General features: G+C 43.4%; 1 protein-coding gene across 11 annotated transcripts in view; it reads left to right on the plus strand.

Moving 5' to 3' along the window:
- The window catches only part of lama2 (laminin, alpha 2), a 145,763-nt gene that overhangs the window by 15,818 nt on the left and 106,951 nt on the right, over window positions 1-22,994 (plus strand). For all 11 annotated transcript variants that reach the window (XM_042096118.1, XM_042096123.1, XM_042096120.1 and 8 more), the window contains exons 2-7: window positions 5,453-5,623; window positions 7,574-7,686; window positions 16,056-16,298; window positions 19,839-20,018; window positions 21,686-21,775; window positions 22,389-22,506. In XM_042096118.1, coding sequence (XP_041952052.1) covers window positions 5,453-5,623; window positions 7,574-7,686; window positions 16,056-16,298; window positions 19,839-20,018; window positions 21,686-21,775; window positions 22,389-22,506 — 915 coding nt within the window. The remainder of the gene's footprint in view (window positions 1-5,452; window positions 5,624-7,573; window positions 7,687-16,055; window positions 16,299-19,838; window positions 20,019-21,685; window positions 21,776-22,388; window positions 22,507-22,994) is intronic.

Raw genomic sequence — 22,994 nt, forward strand, 5'->3', positions numbered from 1 at the left:
CACACACACGAACACACACACACACACATGCACACACTCTGTCACACACACGCCCAGTTGCAGACATCGTGTGACACTGTGACCTGTCGGGCCGAAGTGATTGAGTGTCCAGTCTCACAGTTCTGGCATTGAGTGCAGATAACACACCGCTCATAGCGGACTCGCTGACTTTGATGAATACCAGCAAGATGAAAAATAAATGCTGCCATATCAATCAATTCCCTCCAGTGTGACCCCTCGGAAGGCATCAAGCGACTGGGGTTAACTGTGTGTGTAAATGTGCAGGCATCCCTCAAGGACGGCACTTTTATGTTTTATGGGAATCGACAGTATAATTTTACTGATGAAATGTGCCTGGAGCATGGAAGGGTGTGTGTGTGTGTGTGTCTGTGTGTGTGTGTGTGTGTGTTTTTAGCTCTGTTTTGTTTGTTTGTCTTCAATACTTTGGACATGCTGGGAATATATGTTGATGATATTGACATCTACAATACATAACAGAAGTGAGCATAAGTTAGAAATCCTGTGATCACTGAAAACTCAGTACGACTGAACTTTTCATTTAGCCTAATTGCATGAACAGGGTTATACAATTACATGTAGGAATACCAAAACTTTCTCAGTTGTGGTCCTATGGGCTGTGTCGATCTGAATGTCTGCATCATGATCACCATCATCGTAGGATTTGAAAGTTGGAAAGGATACAAGGGGTGGTGGTAGCATTGTGGCTAAGGAGTGGGGCTAGCATGCAGTAGCCTGAAAAGTTGTGGGTTCAATATCCATCTTCCACCGTTATGCAAGGCAAACTGGCTCCGGGGACAATGGCCCTTGTAATATAATTACAGTATACAGTATATATGAAGAGTTTGGTTCCAAAATGCTATATCCTCCATTTCATTTAATTTCATTTTATTGATATTACTTGAAATACACAATTAAATAACATGACTTATTAATGTTTTTTTAAAATGGACATATAGCTTTTTGGAACCAAACTCTTCATATATACACATGTAAGCAGATTTGGATAAAAGTCTCTGCTAAATGAATACATGTAGTGTATTACTGATGACCACGTGAAACACAGTTGCACCACCAGTGAAGCCTGACAAAAAGCAAGATTACAGTCTGGTCACTCATGACTGGATTACAAACTAGCATGGTGATGGGTGTAGACATAACGTTAACTTTGAAATCATTGGTCCAGCCTAACCAATCACATTGATCAGAGATTCCTAATTTTACTTCCTGCTTTGCCTAAACTTCACAAACTGACATTAAACAGTTGGGAAGCAGTCAGGAAACAATGTATGTGGGCCTACCTTTGCTGTAAATATTATTGTTGAGAGAATTGCTTTAAAACTTAAACTGTTTACCATGTTGTTAGTCGCTTTGGTTAAAAATGCGTCAGCCAAATGTAATGTAATGTAATAATGTAAATACATTTCTGCATTTTTCCAATTGCAATTTTTGATGTTTGCTAGCGTTGCTACTACAGTTTATCACAAGCAGTTTGGGTTTTGTCATCCCCTCCCGTCGCTGATTGGCCTGACATTTTTTTTGTCAGAGGGAAACGCTAGTGAACTATTGTGTTCCAGACTAGTATCTCCCTGAAAGGAGATCTAATATGGGTGGGGCCAGGCTACAACCAATGATCAGGAGGCATAGAATGAGAACCACAGTGGTCGTCCTCTTGACAAAATGACAACACAGCAACCCTGCAGCTTTGAGAAACAGATGGGCAAGCTTCAGACTTGGCATAGGGGTTCTCTATGGGTTGAAAATGTGAGATTCTGTGAGAGGTCAGATAGTGCAAGAGACATTGCATAACACGTAGCAGTGGAGGATGGGAGTGTGATGATATGGGGCTGCAGGAGTGCCAGGCATCACATGTCAACTGGATTACATGGTCCAACTGCACAGAGACTGCCACAGAGAAACTACTACGGCAAATAGAAACTTGCAACTGAACAATTCCAGAAACAAATCGTAGTAACAAAGGTCTATCTACAGGTTTTAGGATTTTAAAAAGGAGGTGCCATCATGTTCAGTTTTTGGTTGTTCTGGCACCATGAGAATGAGTGGAGGTCACTGTCTGGCCTGTGGTAAAGTTATGAGGCTCTCGGATGCTCTGATATTTCTTTTCCGGAGAAAACCATTCTCTAAGATGTTATTGAATCAAGGCAAGTGACCAAGGCATTCATATCACTCTTTTGTTGGAACACTGTTCACCTTCCCCTCCATAAATGAAAGCTTTCTGGAGAGACAGACACGCCATGTCTGTTTGCCATTCTGACCTTCATTTTGAATGCACAAGAAAGAACACTGAGGGAGACAGGAAGAGAGAGAAACAGAGAGAAACAAGACAGAGAGAGAGAGAGAGAGAGAGAGAGAGAGAGAGAGAGAGAGAGAGAGAGAGAGATGGGCAGTCGTTAGTTGACGTGCCAGTGCAGGACTGGACTCCTTATGGGAACAGAACACCACCGAAATGATGACTGCAGACAACGTGACTGGCTGGACGAAGCAGCGCAGAGCAGAGCAGAGGCGGCATGAAACAATAATTAGTTTTGTCAACCTGAATGAGGTATCAGCACAAGGTACCATATAAATGGGCCCCGCATCAACAGTGGTATTGATCTGACACGGGAGAGAGACACACAGAGAGGAATGAATGAAGCATTGCCATCCATACTGCACTTCTCAGAGAGAGAGAGAGAGAGCATGATAGAGAGAGACAGAGCAGGATAGAGAGAGAGAGAGCATGGTAGAGAGAGAGAGAGCGCATGGTAGAGAGAGAGAGAGAGAGAGCAGGATAGAGAGAGAGAGAGCATGATAGAGAGAGAGAGCATGAGAGAGAGAGCGAGAGAGCAGGATAGAGAGAGAGAGAGCATGATAGAGAGAGAGAGCATGAGAGAGAGAGCGAGAGAGCATGATAGAGAGAGAGAGAGCAGGATAGAGAGAGACAGAGCAGGATAGAGAGAGAGAGAGCATGGTAGAGAGAGAGAGAGCGCATGGTAGAGAGAGAGAGAGAGAGAGCAGGATAGAGAGAGAGAGAGCATGATAGAGAGAGAGAGCATGAGAGAGAGAGCGAGAGAGCAGGATAGAGAGAGAGAGAGAGCATGGTAGAGAGAGAGAGAGAGAGAGCAGGATAGAGAGAGAGAGAGCATGGTAGAGAGAGAGAGAGCGCATGGTAGAGAGAGAGAGAGAGAGAGCAGGATAGAGAGAGAGAGAGCATGATAGAGAGAGAGAGCATGAGAGAGAGAGCGAGAGAGCAGGATAGAGAGAGAGAGAGAGCATGGTAGAGAGAGAGAGAGAGAGCAGGATAGAGAGAGAGAGAGCATGAGAGAGAGAGAGAGAGCAGGATAGAGAGAGAGACATCTCACATAATGAAAGGCTTATGCCCCGTGGCCTCTCCTCTCTGGGTTGCCTGTCCAGTTGATTTTGTATGGAGGCAAATAGAAGAGAAGAAAAATCTGTGCAACTCAGGGAAATAACCAGGAAAGAAACAGAGAGGTCAGTCTTTATGAAACTCGGATCAGAGATGTCAGCATAACAGAGCAGCGGCCGGCTACACCAATGAAGCTACTCGAATAAACATGACAATACAAGTAAACAAATGCTGAGGATTTTGTAAATTAGTCCAGTGTTTTCACAGAAGATTGTCATAAGGGATAAAGGTCCTTCCTGTGGTTTTAGGAAGTCTTCATGGTTCGGTTCACTTGAGTAACAGCCTCAACTACTTGAGCAACTGCGAGCCTTGTGTTATTTCTCTGCATTGGCCCTCTTAATCTCCTCCATTTAAAAGCATCTGGCATTATCTGGTTAAGATTTTTCAGTGATGCTTGTTCCTCTGAGAGCAGCAATTGCTCTCTTCCATCAGTCGGAATTACTTTTATCTTCCGGCACCGAAACATTACTCTGGCCACTCAGGACTCAAGTTTTGGACTCAAACGGCTGGAAAGCAATTCCCACCAAGGAGACTAAGAACCTTCTCAGGCAAATGGAACTGGACAGTGTTCATTAATGGCATTACATTTAAACTGAATTGGCAGACCCATCTTAGCAGTTATTCCCTACTTAGTAGGACAAAGCTGCTTTTAACATTGAAGAATCTTCAGTTTTTCAGTCAGGAAGTTAAAGTATGCATTTACAGAGGCGAGAGAGAAAGAGAGAGAGATAAAGAGATGGGAGAGGGAACGGAAAAGAGAGAGAACTTTACTTTCTGCAGTCTTGCTTTTTGTTGCTTTCCCTTTGCCTTTTCAGATGTTCTTCACAGTACATTTGCCGTGGACATCTGGGGGAACAGCTGGGAGTCATTTCAGAGCCATGGGCTTGGTCTTTGATTCACATCCACTGTTCCCACACAGCGGCGAAGCTAAGGGGACCCACGGCTCCTTCACAAAACATGGGCGCATACCTACCCCCATACCCTCACTCACACACACACACACACACACACACACACACACACACACACACACACACACACACACACACACACACACACACACACACACACACACACACACACACACACGGGTTTGCACAGACTCCCACTCCTCTCCTCTCCTTCATGGCTTTGCTAACTGATTTGCATTCTCTCTTAAGTGCCACAGAATGGCTGTTGTTATGGTGTTATATGACTTTCATGGAAACCAAAATCTGAAACAGCTGTGTCTGTGTGTCTCTGTGTGTGTCTGTCTGTCTCTCTGGGTATGTGTGGGTGTACATGTTTTGGTTTCATGACTGGTACACAAAAGCAAATTTGAATCAACATTTTGGAGATTTTTCTCCCAAAAACACTAGACTGGATGTCTACTTTTTTGTGTGGATTATGTATATGTTTGTGTCCCTGAAATGAATATGTGAGTTTATCAATAGGTGATATTCACACTATCTGTTGCCGTTCCTGCCAAGTAACAATTCTTTTCCTGTAAGTCGTAGTGGAGAAGAGTGAATTGTTGAACAGTTTACAGTTGCAGACAGTTTGAATCAAGTTTTCAAAATATTGATGGCAAATGTCAAATAAAGACCATGTGAATCATAAATATCACATCATCAGTCCTTTTTTACCAAATGAAACACTCTCTGACAAATTGGACATTTATAAACATTTCATGACATATTAATAAATTACCTATAAACAGGAAGAGTGCTCTGTGAGATGGTTAGTAGCCCTGACTTTCCAGGAGAAGTATTGCAGATACGTACTGTACACTAGCTTTTAAAAATATTTTTATATTTAATGTACATTTCATAAAGTTTTGTGTACTGTTTCACGTGCTATCTACTTCAGAGTGATATTGGAGTTATTCGAAGTGATCACTATTGCAAGAATAAATGTATTATAGTTGCCATTCAGCAAGTAAAACAACGGGCATTGCTATAATGGCATTTGAAATAAGCTATCACATGTGGTTCTAATGGAGAGACTTTTTGCTTTTGTCGTTCTCAGGTTTGTTTCCGGCGGTGTTAAACCTGGCCTCGATGGCAGACATCACATCGAACGCCACGTGCGGGCAGGAGGGGCCAGAGATGTACTGCAAACTGGTGGAGCATGTCCCGGGCCAGCCTGTCAGAAACCCACAATGTCGTATATGTAACCACAGGAGTGACAGAGCCTTCGGTGAGCGTCTGCAGCAGCAACACACACACACACAATCACACACACACACACACACACACACACACACACACACACACACTCTCTCTGTGTCTCTCTTTCACACACACAGACACACACAAATACATAGAAAAACGGTGATATACAGAATAAATAGGAGTCATGCCTAGACGTCTCTCCTTTTGTGGATAAAAGCCCCCCCCCCAAAAAAAAAAAGAACCTAGAACCTTTTTGCAGAGAGCCAGTGTGGATGCGTTTGCTACCTCATTATGAAAGGCTGCCATGCTGCTACCCTGTTAAGGTCGTGCGCTCCAAAATCAATCTGTATCTGGCAGCCTGCTGTCTGTCGGCCTGATTTGAGGATGTGCTGAGCTGGCCCTCACAGCCCCTTTGGCCCTCCTCTCTCTCTCTCTCTCTCTCTCTCTCTCTCTCTCTCTCTCTCTATGGACACTGTTCATCTATGAATCCCTTATCATGCACATTGTGGCCACAAGCATAGTCCCACTTTGTCCATTATTTCCATTTCCAAGAGCACACACACCACTATCTTGGGCAGCCATTTTTTTGGAGGACAAAACAAAGAATCAAAGAAGCTGATAGATGGATAGGCATGACTCCTATTTGTTCTGTCGGCACCAGTCCACTGATAGGCAGCGTGCAGATTGACAGATGGACAACAGATGGGAGCAAATGACACCTGTCCACACCTTGGATGCTAATCAGACAATGGGAAAGGGATAGAATGAAAGGAGGAACGACAGCAAAGAGAGAGAGTTTGTGTGTGTGTGAGAGAGAAAGAGGGAGAAAAAGGAGAGATAAAGAGAGGGAGAAAAAGGGAGAGAGAGAAAGAGAGATGTATAATTATGTGGCCACATTGCACTTTTCTGCTTAGACTATCTACTTTAAATCATGTTGCTTTCTGTTTATATTTCTTTTTTTATTATTATTTAATATCATTGAGTTGTGTTTCTAAACCCATTCATTGGCTTGTGATGTGCCAGTTCTTTTGTTAAATCTCTCATTGGGGAAACATCTCTCTTTGGAGACCCCAACTGAAACATCTGCACTCTCATCTGTTTTCGAGCCATCAGCTAAAAGCTGTTACAAATGTCTTGGCATTTTATACTCTCGCACGGGCACCAAAGGCGGATTAAGATGCACATTAGATGTTTTTGTTCTCGTCTGCGCTGCAAAGTCGTGATGTGAGTCATGTTTCCCGCTGTTGTCGTGGCACAGTAATGCCCTTTGACAAAAGTGTGGAGGAGGGAAGGTGAGATAATTAGCATAATTTCTAATTGAGAGAGTCATCTTTGGGAGAGAGTGAAGAAAATGATAGAACAAGAGAAGACTTGACTATTCCGCAGCAGGGAATAGTTCAAATGAAAATGAATTTTCCTCTCATGAATTAGAGAAAAATGAATAATTAAGAGCTTGGGTTTAATTTTCTTTCCCTGATTGAGGAAATTAAATGTAATTAACAATCTGGTCACATAATGATCTGGTCACAATGAACTTCAACATTGTGATGGTGAATCTTGGTGTTAACTCATTTTTAGATGGACCTTTTACCTGTGCCTTAGCTACATTTTTAAATGTGTTTCAGTGAAATTGCTTGCTTATCAGGCCTTTCTTTTCAGAATAAACAAAATGAATAAAAACAAAGGTAAACAAATGATATGGTAAATTATAAATAGTATAATATAAATGAACAGTTTATATTTCAATTAATATGACTTGTGGCATTAGCTTCTCAGTGGAGATCTCAGTTAAACCCATCTCATTTCATATCATCCCGCTGGTATCAGTGGTGCTGCCAAACCTATAGGCACAATACACTCACACGGCTCCTATGGCTGTGGGGGAGAGAAACCATTCCTTTTCAGATAGGACCCTTCGGTCAGCATTAGAGCGCTTAAGCAATTTGGTAATTTCACCGTGTTCTTTATATCTCAGAGCGGCATCCAATTGAGTATGCCATTGATGGGACAAACAGATGGTGGCAGAGCCCCAGCATCAAGAATGGTATGGACTACCATTACGTAACCATCACTCTGGACTTAAAGCAGGTAAGACAGATGGTTTGCTCATCTTCATCATGTCTGCATCTCCATCTGTGTATGTGTGTGCATGTGTGTGTGTGTGCGTGCATGGCCATGTGTGTGTGTGTGTGTTTGTGTGTCTGTGCGTATGCCACTGCATGTGCATGTGTGTGTCTCTGTATGTATGCTCATACAAAATGCTTGTCGTGTATACACAGCTTTATGCCCCATTGTAAGTAAGTCCATATGGTTTCAAAAGGCATGCCAGATTATTCCTCAGCTATGAAAATTCTCCATGGGTTCCACCACATGTGTGCACTTCATGCATGTGGAGGGTTGGGCCTGTATTTGTTCGGGACCTGGGCTTGCACGGCACATTGTATGTGTGCACGTGCCATGATCGCATGCATGTCTCAGCCATGACTCCAATTCCAACTCCGACATGGAATTCACTCTCAGGGGATCTCACCTACCCAAAGCTGGCTTGCAGAGCTGCAGGCTCCTCTCTGTGTCATCTGGAGATGTTTTGCATGGTGTGTATCGTGGATGTCAGAGCGACTTTGGAGTGATTAAGAAGATCCAGACTTCAGGTGGAAGTTATTAATGGTCACACACCTCCATCTGACCGGCTGACAAGGCCTCTGCCTCTCCTCTTCACTTTAACATGAACTTTGTGGCGAGGAACTTACTGCAGTGAACTTTTTTAAGCTTCAGAACGAGAGTTCTGAAGTCTGGTGGCCGTTTGTCAGTCGACTGGGCCCGACGTTTGCTCTTTTATTGCTTTCTACAAATGTGTATGTTTTTCTGAACAAAAAGAAGGTTTAAACCTCACAAAAGACTTGAAGAGTTGTTCCTCTCTTCTATAATTTAGCTCTGAATGTATCTTTTTGTGAGCGTCTGCATTTAACCAGAAGGGAGCAGCAGGTTAATGACAGTAGAGCTCTGACAGAAGTGCCATGTCTGCTTGGAAAAAATACTTATTTTGTCTGTGAACAGATTTTCATTGATTCTTTTTTTCATTCACTTGCACTATCCTTTATTTCTTCCTTTCCTTTGAGGTAACCCATGGAGCCTGTGCGACTGGCAGGAGTCATGGCTCCATACAAAACACAGATCTGAGATCAGCGCAGATAGGTTGTAATGTCTCGTTGTTGACCTACAGCAGTAAATTGTTCAAATCTAGGGAGACTCTTCATTAGTATAATAGTGTGCTTTAGACAGAATGGGGTCCCTACAGGATTTCAGCTCTTGGCTTGTACAGTATGTCTCTCTCTCTCTCTCTCTCTCTCACTCTGTGTGTGTGTGTGTGTGTGTGTGGAAGCAAGAGAGAATGTAAAGTATGGGGAGGGTGTGTATGAAGGTGCACAAGGATACTGGGGAGGGGGGGTCACTGCAATTACTATGGGTTCACACTTCACAGTGACAAAGCTGTATAATGTATTTTTTTCTAGTGTAAAATCCATTACTCTCCCCTCCCAAGGCTATTCCTATTGTATGATCAGATATGATTCTGTCGATGTGACCTCTCCAAGAAGTCCCCCCTTGCAACGTGATTCACAGGAGTTTGTCTTCAGCTGAGTTATGGTGTCCGCAGGTCAAAGTTCACATCCTTAGTGGACCCGTGTGGACAGTTCTGTCAGCATGTCCGCCTCATGCTCGTTCTCCCTTTCTTGGAAACTGAAATGCAAGTACATCTCCCTCATTAATACACGCTTGACATATAAGACAAAAGGCCAACTCGAGGTCAGTCTAGAATTAATGACCATGTCATTTGGAGCTCACTGGATTAAATATATCACGATCTAGAGGGGAGACAAGGAGGGACAAAACAAATTATGAAATATGCCAGAAGATGGATACTAATTTGAAGCTTTATACAGAAGATCACCTTCCTAACACAGTCTTCATCTCTTATTGTTTAAATAGACTTAGATCTTGCCATTTTGTTTGGCAAATGCAATTCTATTCAGGTAAATGGGCTAACTCTTCTATAAATGGAAATTTGTGTGAGAGAGTGTGAATACGTGCACATGGCTTGTCATGGATGTTTCTGTATGCCAGTTTGTTTGTGAGTGTGCGTAAACATGTGTGTGTGTGTGTGTGTGTGTGCACGCGCGCCGCCCACATGGCCGCTCATGTGTGTGTGGGGGGGTGGGTGCGTGCGTCCATGCCTTCATAAATCATATGGCTGTGTTTAATTAGCGATTGAAGCTTGACACGGAAAAGTGCCCCGACAGCTATTCCCCCATGCTAATGACTGCTAGCCCATCAGTCATCAACGTCTGCGCTGTCAGCAGCTTGATGGAATCACTGCGACGTCTCATCCTTGAACCGCATGCACAGAGTACAGCTCTCCAGAAGAAACTAGCGTCCGCGGCTAATGCCGGCCCAAGTGATATCCTCACCAAACAAATGTCACTGGTGCATATTTCAAAAGTGCCGTCTTGTGACAGTGAGCCGGGAAAGAAATACTGACGTGATTGGGTCCGCACATTTGTCACCGACGCTGCTGAGTGTCTCCTCATAAGGTCCTCACTAGCCTACATAAGATAGCCTTCATGTGGTAGTGGCTAAGCGCTATGGAGTGCCAGTACAGATTTACGTCTTGGCCCTGCTAGGCCTCGCCTAAGGGATGTGGTTGGGAACATAAGCCTTAGCTCGAAGACTACAGGTGTGATCATTCAAAATAAATAACTTTTCCTGGCTAAGTCACAATATTGCCCGGGTATTGTGTGCAAGATGCCATTCCTTCGTCTCGCAGTGTGCAGTCAAGCATCGCCTAGTCTTTTTGTTCTTTTGTGTGTGTGTGTGTGTGTGTGGGTCCTGTGAAAGAGTGACTGCTTGCCTTGCACCATCACCGCACTGTAAAATTGAATCCTATTTATGCTTCAGTCGGGTGCGTTTTCCCCCTGCGGCCGCGTCGGACGCTGTCACTGTGGAAGCAAATGAGTCTGTGGCGGCTGCTGCCACTGCTGCCCGGCGCTGATGTGTGCAAGCGTATCGTTATCGGCTGTGACATCGGTGCGCTCATTTCCCTCTCGTTATCCCGTGAGCCCCCCTCCACCCCCGCAGCCCAACTGGAGTGGGTATCTGAATAATGACAGTCAGTCTGTGTGCGGCGCCTTGGCCGCGCTCGGATGGAGAATTGCCGTCATTACGGGCCTGGCAGCTTGGCTGCATTTCTGCCCTGTTTGGGCAATGCAGTCCCGTTAGTCATTAGCTCACTGCTGAACGATGGCCGGAGTGCACAGTGCAATCACTGGCATTGCTTTATTGAGTCTGAGGACAACACTGGGATTATTTTTAGGCTAGTTCCAAATCAGAATTTAAATTTATAGCTGGCTCTGTGGTGGGTAATGGCCTACTGGCTATTAGTATTCAATTAAAGTCAATATTTGAGGATAGAGTTATGATTTTCTATGGGTTTACTGTGAGGGGATGGAAAGGTATTTCTTGACTGCTGAAGTTGTTTGCGTTTTAGTAAGAGTTTATTAATGTCTGTTTTTAGTTCTGTTGACTTGACACACATACTCGCGCGCACACACACACACACACACACACACACACACACACACACACACACACAGATAGTGAGCGAGAGAGTGAATCATCCTGGGTAAATAATCTATCCATTGACATTTATGGGGATGGCAAGAATGGATTTCAGTGCTTCATTAAGATGAGTTTTATTTGGCAGCGCATAATTACAGGAGAAGCAAGGAGCAGAAGACATTAACCTATGTGCCATGTCCCATAATGTGTACTAAACAAAAGAGCACAACAACTCGAAAGAAGCCATTTTAGAGGATTTACTTTTGCTTATTAAATCTGCTTCAGTCAGTACATGAAAGGTGTGCGATTTGGTTCGGTAAGGATTTCAAAGCCTCAAGAAATTGATTGTGTTTCGGTGTCATTCAGTGGAGAAATTGAGAAGACTGGAGATTTATGGGTCTTTAAATTGGAAATGGTGGTAAGTTCTTCAGTGGGCTAGTTTGTTTGTGTCGGGTATGCTTCTGAGTATTCCACGCAGCTGGTCCTACTAGAGGAAGAATTTAGAGTTGTGGCCAGTTTTGATTGAAACCATTTCCATCACACAAAAGGAAGATGCAAAAGTTTGACCTTGACCTGTACTAAAAAAAAAGCAAAGCATATTGCCATGCTATAAGCTGTCTGGACATTATTACAACCCAGTAGTATGTCTCAATCTTAAAAATGTGTATTCCTGTTATGGGATTTTTTTTCTCTCGGCAGATTGTTTCCCATGGCACAAGGCTTAGATTGTCTTGGAATGACTTCACTGCTTGACTGACAGTAAACACATTTCACTGCTCTGACTCTCCCATCTCCTGATCTTCTTTGGGCCAAATGCATTTGTGTATGTGTGTGTTGGGAGTGTGTAAAGGAACCATTTGGATTAAAGTTCTATCATGAACCAACCTGACAGCAGTGAGGGATGCTTCAAAATAACCACAGGCCACTCAGTGACCTTGTGGAATGCCTTTTACACTTCCCTGTTGCCCTGGTGATCACAGATTGTTGTTCACTTTCAAAAGCGAAGATCCAGGTCTACGTACAGTACTGTCAAGGTTTAGCACACAATAATACTTATATCCCACTTGTCCCACACATGTTCATTTTCTCCGGGTCTTGCTCTGGAGAGGGTCCTAAATGAAGGCTTGCCCACTGCAAAAGAGGCCTTTATCAACTGGCTTATCGGAATTGACCTTCGGTCGTGTGGGTTTTATAAGGGTTTTTATGAAAAATCTCATCCTTAGGCACATACACTGAGCCCACATACTGTGCACAGCAGGCTCAACTTAAAGCAAGCAATTAACGAGGCGTTGACTGGCATGGTTTATCGCTATAAAAGATAAGTTGGTCTATCAAAGCCCCCTAGAATTTCTTGTTTTTAATAGTTGTAGTTTGAAAAACTGCCTACTGTAAAAATATCACTTAACCTAAATTAACCTTTCCATCTCGTTGTTATTTACTTAAAACAAGCTTGAAAAATGAGCATTAATAGGAACTTTTTTCCTATTTTGAGGTGATAAACTTAATAAGCTCACAAATGTCAGTCAAAAAAGTTCAGATGACTGTGAGGGCCCAACTTTACAAACAACAACAAAAAAGCCACACAGAAAGACTCTAACCAACAACCCCCCTGCTCCCCTAACTCTATTTTTGGCCGACTTAAAGGGTGTTTTTGGTCTATTCTCAGAGCTGTTGGCCTGTCACTCAGGCGTGTGCAGTTTTGCCGTGCCTGTCAGCAGTGCCTCAGCGCTGGCAATGTTGCCGTCAGGCTAACTGCGACCTTCCTTGCCCTCCAAGCTTCGGATGCCCTCTAACAAACAATGTGTCTGACAGTCATTACGCCCTCTCGCCCTTCCCACTCACCAGATGAGGCCTGTCCGTCATAAGTGGTTTCATCTGGGGCCACCGCAGAAGGGGGTCTTTGTGCTTTCATCCTGCAGGAGGTCTATGGGCCCACTAAACCTTTGTCCAAAAAATTGGAAAATGCCATTTATGCTGTATGAATGTATACAAGATAGCTTCATGTAAAGCAACACTGAACTCACGTTTAATGTGCATTTAACAATGTCAGAGATTTTTTTGTTCAACGCAGAACCTGACTGAGCTGTGCTCTCAGAAATATCTGATCCCTGTTAACAATTCCGTGTCCTCTACCGAGACAATAATTAAAAACGCTGCATTGTCATTCTGCCCACTCGAGCCGGAGATGTCCCTGATACGAGGCCACATGCAGTCACGGTGGCTCATCCACAGCACACTGCAGCTATAGCAGCGACTCTCTCTCCTCTCCTCACCTCTCCTCTCTCTGAAACGCTGGCTTTATTTTCTCCTCCTCTTCCTCTGCCGAGCGAAAACAAAGCGTCTTTTGTGGTGGTTCTCCCCAAGCGGCCCGGGCACCGTCCTCTCAGGTTGCAGTGGAGGGACACAAAGCTTGGCGTCGAGAGCGTTTGTGCTGTTGTCGCCGACGAAACGCAACACCCATATCCAGACCAAGATGAAAAGGAAATCTCAATGAATCCCTCTCTGCTGCCAATCGCAGTCAGTATACAGTCTGTGTGTGATGTAGGATGGATTGATGGAGGTTTACCTCAACTCAACTCAACACTTTTTTGTAACCCTTTTTGCCTTCCCCTATTTTGAGCATGCTCTTTCTTTTCCCCCTTTTTCTCTCCTGTTTTGTTGAGGCGGGTAATAGTAATGATGTGGCCTCGAGTCTAGTCGTCTCGTATGTAGTGTGTGTTCAATACTCGGAGCTTCAGCGTAACATCAGGAGTCAGCCGTTCAGCCCTCGAGCTCAGGCCCCAAAAGTGCGCTGCTAATGGAGCCCGATGTGCGTTCAAGTTACACCAAAAGAGAGATATGGCGCGGCGGCGCAGGCCTCTGGTGCCTCTCTGCTGGATCGGGGACAGTGGAGGATCTTGGGAAGTCTTTTTTCCTCTGCTTTGTCGTCGTGTTCCCCTGTGAGGGCCCTGGCTCTCCTCTCCCATTCTCTTTGTCTGGGCGCAGCTGTCTGTTGTGGGGGCCTGAATTTGTCTCATAGTCTATGCACATTAAAAGTCTGTCAGTCATATCTCTTGGAACTTCTTACCTAGCTATGAGAGATGCAGGTTTTATCTCATCCATAGCTAAACCTTTCCTTTGCAATGTTGCAATGTGTCTGCAACTACATACTGATGATAAAAAATAACTTTCTTCTTCACTATTTGTTATGCACATAAAACATGAAGTCATATTATTTTAATAGGGTGTATCTGCAGATACATTAACCATACAGTACTTTGTGCAAAACCCTGGCTGAAATCATTTTCCTCTGTTTCTGTTGTTGCTTAGCATAACTGTTAGTTACTATGCCATTAGCATGGGGCGGCAGAAACAGTTTTCTTTAAGGTTCAGTCACTCGAGATTCAATCGGGACTGAGAAATATCGCATTGCTTTTTAGATAACATGACTCAACCTAATGTGGGTTTCAGCACCACTCTATTGGAATAAAGTGGTCTGTGTAGTCAGCTTGCATTATTTTCACATCACTTCAGTATACAGCAATTAGGTAGTATAGACAGTGTCAGTTATGTGTAATTGTGCATAAATGTGTAGGAAGTATTCCTGGTAGAGGGAATTACCATGTTTGCCTCTCAGTGGTTGCATGCAGTCCAATCCAGTGTGGATTGATATTCTTTAGCATAAATAACATAGTACATAGAGCACTGTTCAAAAGGTTCAGGCACCTTACCTGATTTGTTTCAGCAATGCTGTAAGGACCATATTGTTTATTTCTCACTTTTAAAAATATAACACAGGAAATATGTAAACAGTAGGCCATTTAAATACACATAAAATGACGTTTTTGTTCTGATACCAGTCCAATTTCACCAATTTCAGTCTCAAGCTACCATTAGATTTGCTGTTTTAGCAGTTTTATAATGACCAATCACCCAAGGGGGGAAGCTCTTGATGGAGCTGTCATTCCTCACCTAGGCCACTGATGGGCATGCCTGGCCTGCCAGAAGACTGCTGGTAGATACAGCTACGATGGGGGTCTGGAGATCAGCTGCTGACTTGATTGTGGCTCACCCTAAGACTGGCGCTGCGGTGCGAAGAGCATTTTAGCAGGGGCGCAAAGTGGAGAAGCCACCTGAAAAGTACTGTACATCGCCGATGACCCTCTTCATTGTATTCCCAGATGGTAATACAGTGTCAGCTTGCCTCATCAAGGCTCTTTGAATAGAAACCTTTGGCCATGCATTTTCCACTTGAACTCTTCCAGCTGTAGCTTTTCAATTAGATCTTCGATCTGTCAAAGTGTCCCACTTCTGATACCAATGTGTCAGAGCCAGAACCAGTACCAGTACCAACCGGTACCAGTACCAACCAGCTTCCCCCTTGTGAGATTGGTCATTATAACACTGCAAAAACAACCAATCGAATGTATGCAGAAGACTAGAATCTGAACCAGTAATGCAGAAATTTAGTTTTTTATATTCCCTCTATCTATCTTCTGGTTGAATTCTAATAAAAAAAAAGGCAATGACAAAAAAACCTAAAAAAAAAAAAGACAATGAGAAATAAACATGTTTGGTCATCGTAACATCATAATATCACAACAAATCTGATGCTTGCCTGCACTTTTATATTGTAAGGCATATGCAGCCGCACATATAACGTACAGAGTGTACATTTTGTTCTAACAGTACTAACTATGTTGTAGTTTTTCCTATTGACTTATGATGCCCTGGTGATTTTTTAACATGGTGTATTGTAAATCCTTTTTCACATATCAATTGTTGTTGCACAAATACAACCCAAATACAACTCACGCATTAGTAATAGCACGCCATTGACCTCGCGTTGACCTTCGCTTCCTCAGGTGTTTCAGATCGCCTATATGATCTTGAAGGCGGCCAACTCCCCCCGTCCAGGCAACTGGATACTGGAGCGCTCGCTGGATGGCGTCACCTTCACCCCGTGGCAGTACTACGCCATCACGGACACCGAGTGCCTGACCCGCTACAACGTGTTGCCCCGCACGGGGCCCCCGTCTTACACGCGGGACGAGGAGGTCATCTGCACGTCCTTCTACTCCCGGATCCACCCGCTCGAGAACGGAGAAGTAAGACACGTCCTCAGGCATGTTCGATTTTGCAGATGTGATTTTGTTTGGAGTAGAGTTGATATATAATATATATATTAATTCAGAATGAAGGCATTTCATTACTGTTATTCTTTAGAAAAAGGCTCTTACCCAAAAATCAAACAGATTCACAGATATGGCTTGTAGAACCCAATAATGTATTTGTATTACATTATTGGAAAGTTATTACATCATCAAGTTTTATTACATGAGTGATGGAGTGAAAATGAGATATGTAATACATTATTGGGAGTTATTACATTATCAGGAAATGATTACATTGGGTTGGGTTCTACATGGCTATGGTTAAAAAAACTGTGGAAATGTCAAAGAGACAAAGAGTCCACCCGCTGTTACCATAAATGTGATCCTGATTGGCATTCCATCAAGCCAGGCTAAGAAAAAGCACACTGGCTGAAGAAAAGCACACTGGCTGATGCAGGGACGGATTAAACAAATATGGGCCCCTGTGCACAATATCAAAAATGCCCCCCCCTCCCCCTGACCGTGACGCGCGCGGGCGCGTTTGCGCATGCGCGTGCAAGTGACGTGCGCGTGTAGCCAGCGCTTCTCTCTTTGCTGTCGCTGTGCAGGCTGGTGCACAATTGCGCACAATAAAAATGTAGTACATTATGTCATATATTATAACTCAGGCCCACACAGAAATGAATTCCAGCAGCTGTTTTTATTATTAGGCTGTAATCTCCCTTTGCTGTCCAAACAGTCTACAGCAAAATTTTTCACTAAACGGACCGGACACAGTTGTCATCTGACGGACCGGTAGCAGGGACGTTGATAGTATTTTGTGAGAGGTGGTGCTGATCATATTACGGGGGATTCGGGGGTGTCTCCCCCTGGAAATTTTCAAAATTCTGTCTGTTAAATACCTTTTAACGCAGTTTGGAAGGGGCATACAAACTTTAACAGAGCAAGCAGGGCCCGTTTTCTGTCTGACTCAGGTGACGTGAACATTGGCTACCTGCATGATAAGGTTTTCACTTCACTGCTGCTTGACACTACCTTGCATGGAGACATATTTCACGTCAACAGTGGAGATGTTAGCAAAACTATAGCGTTTGGTAAATGAAGATGCAGATCATCTCCCTAATTAATTTATTTGCGCAACAGCCCACATTATGCGCTCACTCCAGCGAGACGAGTGAAATAAGTGTAGGCCTATCTGTCATCGGCATCGCCATAGGCTATTTGCTACGATGTAAGCTACTGTTAGGCCTACAACAAGTCGCGATTTATTAGGCTATCCAATCGCTATGCTGTTTTCATGAACATTGCAGGAATCCACTTCATTCACCTACCCACGAGTGGGTCAGTTTCACTTTCGCAAACACGCATACACATTAAATGAGCACTCATAGCCTACCACTTCCACCTAATGTTATGCCTCTATATTTTATGAATTAAGAAGTATTTATTGATCAGGAAAACATTTAGTTTATTTGTCTTTCGGTCCGCGGTTCCATAGCACCATTCAGTTGTGCCGCAAATTAACAGACAGAAGCACCGGGCATAATCTAGCCTAAATTCATGGCAATTTTTTTTTTTTAAATCCGAGGGCCCCCATTGGCTGAGGGCCCCTGTGCACGTGCACACTTGGCACAAGCCATGATCCGTCCCTGGGCTGATGAAATAGGCTGACACCAGACATAATTTCACTGCATTTCTTACTTCCAGTAACTATATGCATGTGACAATAAACTTCCTTGTATCCTTGTATCCTTGTATCCTAAACTTATTGACACAGTATTTGGATGGTGTGGCCGTGCATTTACAGATGCCCTCACCGCAGTCCTCTCGTGCTCTCCCTACTCTGACCTCTCGTGGTGCTCAGTGGGGGACAGCAGCACGCAGGCGCTAATTCTAGTTAACTACCTGCCGATTTTGCCAAGCAGCACCGTTTCAATCATGCACGGAGGAGGGGCTGATGAGTTAGTAGAATGAGGCATGAAGGACATTAGGAACTGGAGCGCTTGTGTGCACGTCCGAGAACAGTGTAGTTAATAGGGCTGCTTTATGATTAAACTAACTCATGTTGGACCAGTGGTGATGAAACTGATCTTAGATCTCTCTTTCCTCTCTGGTAATAATAAGTGATTCATGGAAGCTATATTTTCACATTAATCATTGGTTGAGGAGTTGTATGTTCAGTGTAAAATTGTAAAGCTGGGCCATGGTTATATGAAAAGGGCTACAGTAAGAATAAACAAATAATCTCTAGTGTCTTTCTAGTTCATTCAAGTCACATTCAAATGAGCTGTCATATTCAAATTTGCAGTGGTCTCTTAATTTTGAATATGACCGTCAACTTATTCGAAGACCACTCAGCAACCGTAGGGCGACATCAGAGAAATGTGCAGTGGTCTCTTATTTTTTTCCAGAGCTGTATGTGTGATTCTTTTGCATATGATTTCAATCCTTTTGTTAGAACAAATTATGAGTAAAATAGCGCACACAAACATGGTGATGGTGTTTTGAGATGACTTGATTGGAATTGTCAATTTGGAGAGATTAGAGAGGAGGTTGTGTATTCTAGCTCTCATTATAGGGGAGATAAAGACAGACTGAGACTGAGTTTGCTCACTTAACTCCACTGTGATGTTCTGCCCACACTCCTACACACACACACATACACACACACGCACACACACACACACATTATTCACATGAATGCACACTCACATACTGTTGGTAGTTCATATGCATAGGTATGCGTGCATATGTAAAAATGCTACCTTATATTTCTCTTGCGCACACACTGAAATGCGCACATAGGCATACACAGAAGACTCACAACAGCATACAAATTCCCCCACACCGACAGATCCACTGTCTCTCAAGCATACACACACACACACACACACACACACACACACACACACACACACATACACACACACACACACACACACATGAGAGAGCGCACACACCGACACTGACAAACACCCTGTCGCATGATCACAGTAAAGTTCTAATGAGTTGTGGGTGGATGGCAGATCAGGCGATTGAAATGTCAGTCTCCTGCGTCTTCAAAACAAGCCTGGAGAAGAAGGGAAAGAACACATCCTTTGCGTCTTTAATTAGCACACATCATTAACCCTACTCTACAGGGATCGGCTACATTTGCCGGTGACTCATAAATAATGTTCCATCCCACATTTCCTCGGTTTATGACATATTGAATACCATCAGATTTTTCACACTATGAATTATTTTAGTATTACCACAGAAAAAAAAGAAGATACAGTGTGTATGTGTCTGTGTGTGTGTGTGTGTGTGTGTGTGTGTGTGTGTGTGTGTGTGTGTGTGTGTGTGTGGAAGTGAGGGAGAATGTTAAGAGTGTGCCAGTGAGATGTATGAGTTTGAGTTAATATTTTATGTCTGTTTTTGTTTTTAACAATATCACTCCCTTATTGAGGTCATGGAAATAGAAGCGTATCATTTTGAAGCTTATTGAGTCTGTGTGCCCCCCCCCCCCCCATGTTCTCACACTGTCCTGCCCAGATCCACACGTCCCTTATCAACGGTCGTCCAAGCGCAGATGACCCCTCCCCGGCCTTGCTCAACTTCACCTCGGCCCGTTACATTCGGCTGCAGTTCCAGCGAATCCGAACGCTCAATGCTGACCTCATGACCCTGGCTCAGAATGACCCGCGGGAGGTGGACCGCATAGTTACCAGACGTGTGAGTGTCTTTAAACCTGTTCTCACTTTCCCACACTCTGTCTCTGTCTATCAATCAGTCATCAACCAATGAATAAATGTGTAAATCTATGAATCTTTCAATCTATGAATGTACCTATCTATCTATCTACTGTATCTATCTATCTATCTATCTATCTATCTATGTATCTATATATCTACTTATCTATCTATCTATCTATCTATCTATCTGTCTATCTATCTATGTATCTATATATCTACTTATCTATCTATCTATCTACTTATCTATCTATCTATCTATCTATCTATCTATCTATCTATCTATATATCTACTTATCTATCTATCTATCCACTTATCTATCTATCTATCTATCTATCTATCTATCTATCTATCTATATATCTACTTATCTATCTATCTATCCACTTATCTATCTATCTATCTATCTATGTATCTATATATCTACTTATCTATCTATCTATCTATCTATCTATCTACTTATCTATCTATCTATCTATCTATCTATCTATCTATCTATCTACTTATCTATCTATCTATCTATCTATCTATCTATCTATCTCTGTATCTATATATCTACTTATCTATCTATCTATCTATCTATCTATCTATCTATCTATCTATCTCAGTGTAAATCACCCATCATCATGCGGTCTATCTATCTACTTATCTATCTATCTATCTATCTATCTATCTATCTATCTACTTATCTATCTATCTATCTATCTATCTATCTATCTATCTCTGTATCTATATATCTACTTATCTATCTATCTATCTATCTATCTATCTATCTATCTATCTATCTCAGTGTAAATCACCCATCATCATGCGGTCCATCTGTCCACTGGCCAGTGCTCCAGTCCTGCAAATGGCCGTCAGTGCTGATTGCACTCGCGCAAGCTAACAGATGGGCCTTAATTAAAAAATGTCCATAATTAAGAAATCTGCTTCTTTCTAAGGAACATCCACCTTGTCATGTGTTGACTTTAGCCCCACTCGCTATCCGTCACGAACAGAGAGGCTCTCGCAAGCCGTAATTAATGGACAGATTGTGGGTTGGGTGGTAGGGTGGGGGTGAATGGTGGGGTGTTAGCGGTATAGTGGGGTAGTGGTGGGTCTGGTTGCAATTGAGAAATTTCTCATTACAAAACACTGTTTCAGTTTCAATCGGTCACGTTTCCTGGGGCGGAGGATTGGGAGGGATGAAATTGCGGCTCACACATTGTCATGTGGCGTTCACTTCACACACACACACACACACACACACACCACACACACACACACACACACACACACACACACACACACACACACACACACACACACACACATTCACCCACACACTTATGCACACACACACAGATTCACATACACCTGCACGCACCCCCCTCCCCCCACCTCCCCACCCACCCCACCCCCACACACACAATAAGCAAATCGCCTTTGAATACCAGTGAAGCACTAGATTGGAGTGTCGCGGTGTGTTTTCAGAGCGAGATCACGGCGGCTCAATGGGAGGCCTCTCTTGGCCAACAGGGGCTTTAGCTGCCCTAATTATTAAGAAGCTGTGGAGATGTGCCCTGACACTGTGTGTGTGTGTGTGTGTGTGTGTGTGTGTGTGTGTGTGTGTGTGTGTGTGTCTCACGCGTGTGTTTGCTTTCGTTGCCAGTATTACTACTCCATTAAGGACATCTCCGTGGGGGGCATGTGTATCTGCTACGGCCATGCCAAAGCCTGCCCTCTCAACAACCAGACCAAGGTTTGTGTTCTAAGCTCTCTCACTCTCTCTATCCCTCAAGACACCTATTGGGATTCTCACACGATCTGGGGGACAATTCAGACACTGTGTTAGTCATTTACTGTAAATAGAATGCTGGCTGATATTTTATCAGCTTTTTGCTAAATGCCATTATGCCTAGCTGGAGGTTGGTGTCAAAATGTCCCAGCTGTACAACTTTGAATACCCTCAATTTTAAATGTTATTCGTAATCACAAGTTTTTAGGTGACACAGCAGGCAGGCAGCATTTTATTTTATGTGCAAGGATAAAGCCGTAGTACTGTATCAAAGCAACAGCAAAAAAGGGGAATTTCTTTCGTGAGATATGTTTGACTGAGCAGCAGGCATTTCTATCATTACATATTGTTAGACATATCCAGTTTATATGCTGTGTTTGTCCATACAGAGTTTTTTGTTCCTTTTTTTTCAGTGTCTACAGGTCTTTGTTTAAGTGTGTTCCACCTGTCTCCCCTGAGTTGTGTGTGTGTGTGTGGGGGTGGGGGGGGTACTGCTGTGTTATGAGGGGTTGGGGTGAAAGGTTGACGGTTGACACATGACGCTTGAGCTTCTGTTGTCATTTTGATCACCTGTCAGAAATTCAGCTGCGAGTGCGAGCACAACACGTGTGGCGAGAGCTGCGACCGCTGTTGCCCCGGATACCACCAGCAGCCCTGGATGGCAGGGACCTTCCTGACGTGCCATGTCTGCGAGAGTAAGAGTTGCCCCAGCTGTCAGTCAGGGCACTGCCCCTGTCTCCTCGAGTGCCCTGCTTTGATGTACCCATGGTCAGGGGGTGTAATCTTTGTAGAACACACACCTATAGCAATAGGATGCCTTTTCTTCACTCTGCTCTGAGAGCTCTTTGAAGTGAAATTTGTAGTATTGCATGTCAAGCTACAAAGAGTCAGTTCAGCAGATTCAAATCCTTCATGGTTGAAGAGTGGAAAGTGGAAGAGGAAAAATGGTCAGAAGACCACCGATTTTCTGAAGAACTTTAAAAATCCTTTTATTTATTAAAGTGTTATGTTCAAAATGGATGTTATTAAAGGAGATTTTAGCTGACAGTAGCTGAGCTGGCTGGCTCGTCAATGCTTTTCACTTCACATTGCCATTTGAGTGAAAAGGTAGAAAGGTATAATTCTAACTTTGCTATTTCAGAAAGAGTAGCAGTCTGCTGAGATCTCCATTTTAACATCACTT

This window comes from Alosa sapidissima, chromosome 6, assembly GCF_018492685.1.
Source record: "Alosa sapidissima isolate fAloSap1 chromosome 6, fAloSap1.pri, whole genome shotgun sequence".
Classification (NCBI taxonomy): domain Eukaryota; kingdom Metazoa; phylum Chordata; class Actinopteri; order Clupeiformes; family Clupeidae; genus Alosa; species Alosa sapidissima.